General features: G+C 49.5%; 1 protein-coding gene across 1 annotated transcript in view; it reads right to left on the reverse strand.

The window, feature by feature from the left end:
* Positions 1–3687: 3687 nt before the first annotated feature.
* Positions 3688–11799, reverse strand: part of wnk1b (WNK lysine deficient protein kinase 1b) — a 92785-nt gene continuing 84673 nt past the window's right edge. The window contains exons 33-35 of the mRNA XM_079735606.1: positions 6305–6471; positions 5661–5714; positions 3688–5324 (exon numbers count right to left, since the gene is read on the reverse strand). Of these exons, the coding sequence (XP_079591732.1) occupies positions 4983–5324; positions 5661–5714; positions 6305–6471 (563 nt within the window). The 3' untranslated portion in view covers positions 3688–4982. The remainder of the gene's footprint in view (positions 5325–5660; positions 5715–6304; positions 6472–11799) is intronic.

Here is an 11799-nt window from a genome sequence, read left to right on the forward strand (position 1 = left end):
ACGGAGAGAAAGCTACATCAAAGAAAAAGCATTGCGTTACATGTTTGTATGTAGGTGTGTGTGTTTGTATGCGTGTGTGTGTGTGTGTGTGTTTGTGTGTGTGTTTTTGGGTGTACGCATTTGTGTAAGTATATCCTATCCGTGCGTGTGGGTCGTTACAAGTGCACTAAAAGTTATGTTCACATGAGGGCACTTGACACGGTACTTCTACATTAAGGGCGTTAAGGGAATAGGTCTAAAACCAGTCAAGAACCGACCTTCACAATAATAGTCCTCGAAAAACAGACCAACAAACAGCTAACACATTTCTGTAAAGTATGTAAATATCTGTAAAAGAATGTAAATATCTGTAAAGTATGTGTCATTCACAGTTCCAATCAAACGTGCCGCGGGTAACAATGCTGCTTCGCTTCGCTTACTAAACAACCTGTCACAAAAAGAGGGAAAAGGAAAGCTAATTTTAATCATATATTTATATATAATATCGATTATACACAAACAAGGTTTGTGTATTATTTTGTGTAATATTTTTAAAAATTTAAAATCATAATTACCACCAGTCATCGCCACCATCATCTTCATCACCAATAACACAAGTCATCAACACCATCATCTTCATCACCACTTAGACAAGTCGTCACCACCATCATCCTCAACCCAATGACCACCAGTCATCATCATCACCTTCATCAAATCTACCACCAATCATCTCCTTCATCACCACTTCTAATACAGTCAGCACCACCATCATCTTCATCACCACAATCACCACCACCATCACCTTTATCACATCTGCCACCACAGTCATCACATTCATCCTCTTCATCACCAATCCACTGCCTTCTCCTTTCTTTGCTTCCTTGTTGTTGAAGCTGTGTGAAGCTGTGAGTAGGGTCTACAGGACCCAGACTAGACCGGTCTCAGTCAACTCAACTGTTGATGGATCTGCGCCTGTTTTAGCCGAAACCAGAATGGATTTAGTCTGCTGCAAATCTGTGACCGTGACCGAATCATGGTGGAAGAAAACTAAAGATAAACTTTGGTACTTCTCAAACTTCTCTGTTGAGGCTTAGGCCTCCAACTGTGGTAAGAAAGCACTTTCTACAGGACAGGACATTTCACAAAAAAGCGCAACACAGGTGAAGAACCGTTCCTTCAGAGATAGCTGTGAGCCGTGGTCGACAGTGAAGCTACAGGAGGCTGAAACTCTTCTGCTCTCAGGATTGGCTCCTTTGTTTCAGTGTAGAGTGGTGTTATGTCAGTGGGCTTCTATTGAGGTCTGGGAAAGCTATTAGCGGTTCCTGTTTCCTGTTACGCATCATTTTCGCATTCATTTAGGGATTTTCTTTTATTAAAGTTGAACGGTTGAAATAGAACTACGTCAAAACGTACAATATTGATCATAGCCATGGCAACCACTTCAGCCTCCATGGTTACATTGGCCTGAATAGTCCTTAATGGCTTGCGCAAACTTTGCTTTTGTTATTTCATTCGCGGCGTCTGTGTTTTGGGGAATATTTGCATTTCTATTTCAATTGATGCAGCAGTAGCGCTTAACTCAGGAGCAGTGCGGAAGTCTACAGCACACACACATAAACCCGCGCGCACGCGCGCACGCACGCACACACACACACACACAACCAAGATCGTGCTTACTTGAAACCACAGCATACAATCAACATCCACCAATACAAGCAAACATTATAATACAAAAATAAACCAAAAAGCAATTGAAAGAATGCAAGGCACTGGTGGGTTTCTCTGGCGGTTCGATGCCCAAGGAACTGAGGGTTTAGGGGGAATTGGAGGGCAAGGAAAAGAAGAAATATAAGCTTTTCAAGTACATAAAATGGACACCGTTGGTTTATACATTCACATTGATCTAACGCGGGGAGGGCTGTTAAAGTGTCTGGTAGAGATAAGTACTGTTTGAAGGAGAAAAAAATAGCTAGCTTTTTATGTTATTTTAAATCGAAATATCCTGCAGTTTTTTTCTGTCAGGCTTTGGAGTCCATGAACTTTCATTTCAATACGAGAGGTTGTTAAGAACTGAGGTTCACATTAACAGTCAGGCTTTCTTTCTCAGTTTCTGTCCTCAGTTCCTAATTCTGTTTTAAGTGTTTCAGGAGTGTTATACTTAAGTCACTGTTTGTACACGGGATGCACTGAAACGAGAGTAAACGGACTCAAAGCCAATCTCTGTATTTAACTTTTTTTATTATTTCACCTAAAACGTAACGTTGTCCAACAACATTTACTAATAATAAACAACAACAATAATAATCACAGTGTTTCCACATCGTTAACCGATGCGCTGAGTATAAACAGATCCATCAACGGAACACCTTTTTGTTTGTCTTTAAATAGAATATCCATTAATGAGTTATAATAATGTACATGGCAACTGTTTCAACCATTGAAACCAACCTTATACGGACAAACACTAAAGCCAGGCATTAGTCTGAATCATGACATGTGTTAACGGCCTGCTGCTTGGCTCCAAACGTCTGGGTGTGTGTGGTTGGTGTCAGGGTCAGGGTCAGGGTTAGGGTTAGGGTCAGGGTCAGGGTTAGGGTTAGGGTCAGGGTCAGGGTTAGGGTTAGGATCAGGGTCAGTCAGGGTTAGGGTCAGGGTCAGGGTCAGGGTTAGGGTCAGGGTCAGGGTTAGGGTTAGGGTCAGGGTTAACCCTAACCCTAACCCTGACCCTAACCCTGACCCTGTGTCTGTGTAGGCTGTGGTCTGAGCATCAGGGAAACTAGGCCCTGTACATTTCTGTTCTGCGTGTGTGCGTGCTTGTGCCTGTGTTCCTGAAAGTGTGACTGTGTGTGTGCAGGCGGAGTGGGAGTATGAATGTGTGTGTGTTCATGCGTGTATGAATTTCTGTGTGAGTGGGCAGGCAGAGGGCGGGTATGTGTATGTGTGCATGTACCTGAATGTATGACTGTGTTTGTGTGTGTGAAAGTATGTGCTCCTTTTGTGTGTGTTCAAGCAGAGGGCGGGTATGTGTGTGTGTGTGCGTGAACCAAGCCAGTGTGTGTGTGTGTGTTTTGTCAGAGGAGAGCAAACTAGGAGGAGGGCAGCAGGCAAAATGAACTACAAAAATAAAGAAACAAAACCTGTAAGAACTCAACAAAATGGAATCATCAAGGCTTACATTCTAGAACATAGCACACACAAACACACACACACACACACACACCGTGTACAGGGAATCAGATACACTGATAACAAGGCCACTTATTCACGCGGAGTTCCCAAGCTCTCATGATTGGGCTACTTCTCTAAAAGTTGACTGCTATTATTGCATCACATGGCAACAAGGATGGGGGGTTTGGCGGAAGGAGTACCACACAAGAAGAGACAACACACCCTAACACACACACACACACACACACACACACACACACACACAGAGCAGAGCAGCACACAGCGGTTCCAGTGCTACTCGTGAGGAGCCAGAGGAACCCTCTGCTCTGTTCCTCCCACACCTCCAGGAACTCTGGTTCTCCTGCTCCTGGCTCCCCAGAGGGAGGGGGGAGGGAGGGGGAGGGAGGGGGGAGGGAGGGGGAGGGAGGGAGGGGTGAGGGAGGGTGAGGGAGGGAGGGGGGAGGGAGGGGTGAGGGAGGGGGAGGGAGGGAGGGGGGAGGGAGGGGGGAGGGAGGGGTGAGGGAGGGGGAGGGAGGGAGAGGGAGGGGGAGAGAGGGGGAGGGAGGGGGGAGGGAGGGGTGAGTAGATGGCTCGGGGGGGAGGGAGTTAAGGAGTGTCAGTTCACTTCGCCACGTCAGCGTACGACTTTGTACAATCAGAACCAATCGCGTTAGGGTTAGGGTTAGGGTTAGGGTTAGCCTAACCCTAACCCTAACCAATCGCGTTCCAGCCGTGGAAGGCTGGTTCATATCGATAAGGCAACTCACTCTGCAGGTTAGAGGAACTGCGGCCTCAGGATGGATCTGAAGACCCGCTGGGTACTTTTTACATTTTGGATGGCGGATGAATTGACACCGATAATAAAGCCTTAATGAATAAATAGACTGGATCAATGACGGATGGATCCACGGTACCAGTACCAGGTTGGTTCTAGTCCCAAAGCGTGTTGTGCTCCATGCCTCCGCCCATACGCACACCACAGCGGCCATCTTGTTGTACTATCTATTTAGCGGACGAGGTTCTTGTTCCGGCGTGGCACCGTCTCGTCTCCAAGAGGCCGTGCGTGTGTGGCGCGACCTCCAGGGGGTCGCGGTGGCCATGCCGGGACAGGTTAGCGGCGGCGGCGGCGGCGGCGGAGTGGACGGTTGCCTCATGTGTTCTCTACGGCCCCGCAGCAGAGAGGAGGGCCTGGGGACGAGGGCTTCACCACAGCCCTTAGATCAAACTCAAAGGACGGCCTGGAGCGGCCTGGAGCGGCCTCCTCGCTCGCTTTAGAGACCCTGGATTGGTTCACCCGGTTGAGGTCATCACCGCCGCCCTGGGAGACACCGTCCTCTGTCCTCCAGGAGACCCTGCAGGTCCCTGCAGGTCCCTCCAGGTCCCTCCAGGTCCCTCCAGGAGACCCTCCAGGTCCCTCCAGGTCCCTCCAGGAGACCCTCCAGGTCCATCCAAGTCCCTGCAGGTCCCTCTAGGTCCCTCCAGGTCCCTCCAGGTCCCTCCAGGAGACCCTCCAGGTCCCTCCAGGTCCCTCCAGGAGACCCTCCAGGTCCCTCCAGGTCCCTCCAGGTCCCTCCAGGAGACCCTCCAGGTCCCTCCAGGTCCCTCCAGGAGACCCTCCAGGTCCCTCCAGGTCCCTCCAGGAGACCCTCCAGGTCCCTCCAGGTGCCTCCAGGTCCCTCCAGGTCCCTCCAGGAGACCCTCCAGGTGCCTCCAGGTCCCTCCAGGTCCCTCCAGGTGCCTCCAGGTCCCTCCAGGTGCCTCCCTCTCTACAGCCAGCAGCTCAGACTCCTCCCCCCGCCCCCCCTCCCTCCCGCGGTGATCGGCGGCCCCCGGCCTCATGTGGTCCTCAGGTCGGGCCCCCCGGGGGTGCTGAGCGACTTCTGCAAGGGGGGGGCCGGGTGGAAGCCCTGGGGGGTGTGGCCGGGCGCCGCGGGGGGGTAGGGGCCCAGCGGCTGGGAGGCGCTGACCAGGAGAGGCCCAGGCTGCAGCGGGGCCCTGGGGGCCGGCTGGACGGGCCCGGACCACTGGGCGCTGTAGGCCGCGGGGGGAGGGGGGGGGCACAGGGAGCTCTTGCGGCTGGCCAGGGACGGGGGGGTGTGGGCGGAGCCTCCCATGCTGCTGCCACACAATTGGCCAGGAGCCGAGTACTTCCTGGTCAGGTGGGCGGACTGGTTGACCTGGAGGAGGAGTCAGAGAGGATGAGGAGGAGGAGTCAGAGAGGAGGAGGAGGAGTCAGAGAGGATGAGGAGGAGTCAGAGAGGAGGAGGAGGAGGAGTCAGAGAGGAGGATGAGTCAGAGAGGAAGAGGAGGAGGAGTCAGAGAGGAGCAGGAGGAGGAGTCAGAGAGGAGGAGGAGTCAAAGAGGAGTAGGAGGAGGAGTCAGAGAGGATGAGGAGGAGGAGTCAGAGAGGAGGAGGAGGAGTCAGAGAGGAGGAGGAGGAGGAGGAGGTCATAATAACGCCTCAAGACGTTGCTGCTTTAGAAGATGAGCGAGTGTGTGTGTGTCTTTATTACATCGTAGCTGTGTGTCGGAGGGGGGGCCGCTGGCTGCTTGGTGCTCCTCTTGCCCTGAGAACCAGACAACAGATGGCCAACATCAGAACACGCTGAGACTTCAGTGAGACTGTAACCCTACACCCTGACCCCCGACCCAAGGACTGGACAGGGTGTGTACTCTGGGTGAGTAGTTGACAGGTAACCATGACCACGGCGTGGAGTGTGAGGGGAGTCACCTGGCCGGAGTCGGACTGACTCTGGGCACACACGCACAGGCTTTGAGCAGGGACATTGCTCCACTGGCCGTGGTAGCTATGTCCATGGGACACGTCACTGGGCAGCTCCGTCACAGGAGGCAGGGTGGTGGAGTACGATGATACAGAGCAGATACAGCTGTGCCATGTAGGAGATCTTCATGAGTGTGTCTGGTGATGGCTGGTCTCACCGGTGCACTTTGACCTCACCCAGCCCCAGAGTCTATCAGTCTGACGGTACCCCAGCCGTCCACACACACACGGCTAGACCCCGTCAAAGCTCCCTGTGGCTGCACCTTCCTCCCATTAACCAGCTGTAGTTAACCCCTCTAGTCTCTGGTAGCCTACAGTCTGCGGGCTGCAGGAGGGGGGGTCCATACATGGGGACATAAGGGAAGGCATCAGCACCTGGGAGAGGTTCATGGCGTCACGGGCCCAGTTGTCCACCAGCTTGTGGAGGTCGTCCGTGAAGGTGCCTTTGCGCTGGTGGGTGGCGGCTGACATGCTGGCCGGCAGGGACTGGGAACCACTCTGGCTCTGGCCAAGGCCGCCCACCGCGTTGGTGCTGCTGGTCCCTGGGGAGACACACAGAGGGAGGAGGGCTGAGCTCCGTGCAGAGGGCAGTCAGACATGGGGGAGGAGGGAGGGAGGGAGGGAGGGAGGGAGGAGGGGGGCATTCTATGGGAGGGATTGAGGATGCACTCTTTGTCCTGACCATCTGGTGGTGCAGCGAAGCACACGCACACATGTATGCCACGTACGTACACACACACACACACACACACACACACACACAGGTCAGGAGTCAGAAACAGGAGGTTAAGGGCAAAGGTGGGATATTATTTTGCAAAACAAAATCCAAATGATAAGTTTAACAAGTGATGGGTATGTTATGATGAACCAGGAAATGTTCTCCCTATTTCCTCTAATTGAACTATGAATACTCAATATAACCATAATCATTTTCGATCGGACATACCCTGAATGTATTAGGGCTGTAGTGAGAGCCATTAAGAAATCAATTGTTATTCTGCCGTTTTAACGGTGTCCCACTCGTGGCCACTAGGTGCTGGTAATGGTTCATCTATTTTTTCCCTCGGCTTGTGTTTGCCAGAAGCTGGTAGGTAGACAACATGAGGACGACCATGGAAAAGATGAATGACGACATGAGCAGTTCATCGGTGCTCTTCCAAACTAGGGAGAAAAGCTGACTCCATACTAACCCTAACCCTAATCTACCTGATTAACTGGGATGTCTTCTGCTGCAGCCACTGCAGACTTCACCGTTGTGCTGCTTGAAAGGACCAACATATCATGTCACAATGTCCTGCTGATATTCAGTCTGTGAGTGAACATATATCACATTGTGCTAAGGATCAATTTTCTGAAGAATATAGTATTTTAGATCAAATAATTCCTCCTTTTCCCCAAAATATGTTTTATTTGTAAGCTAAGTTAGGGACATTATCATAAAACCGTAGTAAAGGCAACATCATTAATGAAAACAGCCTCTTCGTGAACTTTAAGGGAAAACAAAAGGCTGATCATTATAATTAGTCTAAACGTAGCTGAGGCATACCCCATGTTGACAACAGATTCAAAAGCATAATTTAAATGGGTAATTTTATCTTGAATAATTTATGAATATGAATAATTGATCTGCTATTTTCGTCCCCACCAAAGAAGGTAAGATAAAACAAATATAAAAGGTGATGCTAGAAAACGTCATCTCATGCTGAATAAAATGGAGGAAAATAAAGATGAGGTCATTCTTGGTCAGGAATGTCTGCAGCAGAGTGGATTGTGGGTTATGTAGTCTAGAGAAAACAACCATGACAAGGGAGGGGAGGGGAGGACATGAATGCAGACTCCATCTAGACTAGAGAGCCGTGTGCTCCAGTTGGTGTGTGTGTGTTTGTGTGCTTCTTTTTTAATCACATGTCTGTTTATTTGTGTGTATACAATCAATACAGTTGCAATTCAGCCATCCTGTTCTTTAACCACCTTTGTTCTTGTATCCTTTTCAACTCAAACTTAATATCTGATCAAAGGGAACAACGTGTGAAACATAGGCGACCGACCGAATTGAATAGAAGTGTTATGTATATATACATTGATCTGACAATGGATGGGGGGGGGAGAGGAGGAGTGCAGGGACAGCGTGAGCAACGGACGTGGAGGTGAAGAGGGAAGAAGGCCAAAAACAGAGATAGTTACTGCAAAGCTGGTTGCAGGGGCAGACTTTTTTCACCATCTTCCCTGTACAGCCGGAAGACAACGATTGGAGGGTTGGGAGAGAATCAGAGTTAAGCCCCCCCCCCCCGCATATAAAACCTGTCAGTGAAACACATTTGCAGTTGTTCATGGAAGACATCTAATGGGTCTCATACACCTAGGAGCCATCTTGGATCTAAGCTTGGTTGCTGAACTGAATGCTTAACCCTGCAACACGCCAGCGTTAGACCCAGGATGGCCCCTAGGTGGTGAGGCTCTGGGTTGGGTTCCCTGGTTAGCCAGCGTTAGACCCAGGATGGCCCCTAGGTGGTGAGGCTCTGGGTTGGGTTCCCTGGTTAGCCAGCGTTAGACCCAGGATGGCCCCTAGGTGGTGAGGCTCTGGGTTGGGTTCCCTGGTTAGCCAGCGTTAGACCCAGGATGGCCCCTAGGTGGTGAGGCTCTGGGTTGGGTTCCCTGGTTAGCCAACGTTAGACCCAGGATGGCCCCTAGGTGGTGAGGCTCTGGGTTGGGTTTCCTGGTTAGCCAACGTTAGACCCAGGATGGCCCCTAGGTGGTGAGGCTCTGGGTTGGGTTCCCTGGTTAGCCAGCGTTAGACCCAGAGCAGGGTCCATGGCAGAATACTAACCCCAAGAGTTACCTATCAATATCAATATAAGCTCTGTGTTACTCCCCATTAACCCCAAGACCTTATCTATCAATATCAATATTAGCTCTGTATCACTCCCCCATTCACCCCAAGACCTTATCTATCATTATCAATATTAGCTCTGTATCACTCTCCCATTGACCCCAAGACCTTATCTATCAATATCAATATTAGCTCTGTATCACTCCCCCATTCACCCCAAGACCTTATCTATCATTATCAATAATAGCTCTGTATCACTCCCCCATTCACCCCAAGACCTTATCTATCATTATCAATATTAGCTCTGTATCACTCCCCCATTCACCCCAAGACCTTATCTATCATTATCAATATTAGCTCTGTATCACTCCCCCATTCACCCCAAGACCTTATCTATCAACATTTTTGTTGTTCACATCCCAGGCCTGGATTAGAGCCTCTAAAAAGTCTTCCCCCATCCAGACCCCCCTGGCTCTACCGAGACAGGGAGAGGGTGAGAGAGTGCGTGTGTGAGAGAGTGCGTGAGGTGAGAGAGTGCGTGAGGTAAGAGAGTGCGTGTGTGAGAGAGTGCGTGTGTGAGAGAGTGCGTGAGGTGAGAGAGTGTGTGAGGTAAGAGAGTGCGTGTGTGAGAGAGGGCGTGTGTGAGAGAGTGAGTGAGGTGAGAGAGTGCGTGTGTGAGAGAGTGCGTGAGGTGAGAGAGTGCGTGTGTGAGAGAGTGCGTGAGGTGAGAGAGTGCGTGTGTGAGAGAGTGCGTAAGGTGAGAGAGTGCGTGTGTGAGAGAGTGCGTGCGTGAGAGAGTGCGTGTGTGAGAGAGTGCGTGTGTGAGAGAGTGCGTGTGTGAGAGAGTGCGTGTGTGAGAGAGTGCGTGTGTGAGAGAGTGCGTGTCTGAGAGAGGGCGTGTGTGAGAGAGTGCGTAAGGTGAGAGAGTGCGTGTGAGAGAGTGCGTGTGTGAGAGTGCGTGAGGTAAGAGAGTGCGTGTGTGAGAGAGTGCGTGTGTGAGAGAGTGCGTGAGGTGAGAGAGTGCGTGTGTGAGAGAGTGCGTGTGTGAGAGAGTGCGTGTGTGAGAGAGTGCGTGTGTGAGAGAGTGCGTAAGGTGAGAGAGTGCGTGTGAGAGAGTGCGTGTGTGAGAGTGTGTGAGGTAAGAGAGTGCGTGTGTGAGAGAGTGCGTGTGTGAGAGAGTGCGTGTGTGAGAGAGGGCGTGTGTGAGAGAGTGAGTGAGGTGAGAGAGTGCGTGTGTGAGAGAGTGCGTGCGTGAGAGAGTGCGTGTGTGAGAGAGGGCGTGTGTGAGAGAGTGCGTGTGTGAGAGAGGGCGTGTGTGAGAGAGTGCGTGTGTGAGAGAGGGCGTGTGTGAGAGAGTGCGTGTGTGAGAGAGTGCGTGAGGAAGAGTGCAGGGAAACAGGAAGTGAGGGAGGAAGTGTAGGAGAGCCTCAGGGTGGGGGGGGGGGGGGCGGGGGTTCAGAAAGAGCCTTCGATCAACAACCAATCAGGAAGGATACATGAATTTAAGCATTTGTTTAAGCTATTATTCACTTTAAAGTGCAAGTACTGTTTGTGTAATGACCTCATTCATTTACATCCACAAAGCACTATCACTTGGCAAATGTATAATAACCTAATAATATAAACAATGACATCATTTCATGGTGGGAATCCATGAAATAAATTGTAATCACACACACATGCTACTTCAAGTATTTTTTAAATGTCATGGTTTTTGAAGTACTCATTGAAATAAAATATTCAAATTACAACTTTGAATATATAAAACCATATAAAAACACTTTATAAAAAAGTCCTAAATTGAATAATAATAAAGCTTAAATAAAAATATGTAACTCTAAAAATAAAAACAATACAAACCCAAACTATCAAGTCATCAGGCCTACACTTGTTTGCCTTCTACTTGTCTTGATGCCGTAGAGACACCAGGGCTGGACTGAAGCTCAAGGTGAGTCGTAGTTCAACTGGTGTTCAAACCAATGAAGCAGAATGGGTTGAAAATGACCCAACTGTTGGAAGCTCTGGTACTGTCAGAATCAGCCGATAAGCACACCATTCTGTTAGGCTGCAAGCAAACTTATATATTTGAACACAAAATGATGTTCTATCAAGAGACATGAGAAACATCTGTGTAATTTTTTTGTAATGAATTGTTGCTGCAGTTCCTGCTTTAAGTTCCTATTGAACTCAAATTTCTTGAAGGAATTCATCATATAATAGTGCTTGGATGTATTCTGTCATGGGAATGATGCAGCATCTCAAGCTTTCTCTTAGCAAAGCAATAGTCACTTCCTGATTACAAGCTGCATCAGTCCAGGACAGCATCCTTTATTGGCTAAACCAAAGTATTCCATCTATTATGTTGACATGAGCTATGGACTGGGAACATCTTATCAATTGCTCAGGTAAGCAACATAGATGACCTCTAGTTTCTCTATTCTGCCACTTGCTAACCCTGTTCATTTAGTCTCATAACCACCATGAATCAATTGTGTCTTGTAACCATATAAGTTTAGTCTCAAAACAATATGAATTCTGTCTTGTAACCCTATGAATTCTGTCTTGTTACCCTGTGAATTCTGTCTTGTAACCCTATGAATTCTGTCTTGTAACCCTATGAATTCTGTCTTGTAACCCTATGAATTCTGTCTTATTAGCACAGCCGTCCGGTATCAGAGAGCATGAAGACGACCGTGGTAAAGACAAGAAGACACTGATGACTTGACGGATGGAGGGACAGAAACACAGAGAGAAAGTCACAACACAATTCAGGAAGACACTTTAAAGGAGAAGGCCAAAGAAATAAAGCGTTACACACAAAGAGCCAAGCAGGGCGTACTCAGAAAACGCGTCCGTCTGCCACCAGGCTTGAAGGCCAGACGCTCCGAACCCCAGCTGAACTTTACACAGCCTGGAGAGAGAGAGGGTGGAGAGACAGCCGTGGCCAATGGAGAGAGAGAGAGAGAGAGAGAGAGAGAGAGAGAGAGAGAAGAGAGGGTGGAGAGGCAGCCGTGGCCAACAGAGAGAGAGAGAGAGAGAG

This window comes from Pollachius pollachius, assembly GCF_949987615.1.
Source record: "Pollachius pollachius genome assembly, chromosome: 4".
Classification (NCBI taxonomy): Eukaryota; Metazoa; Chordata; class Actinopteri; order Gadiformes; family Gadidae; genus Pollachius; species Pollachius pollachius.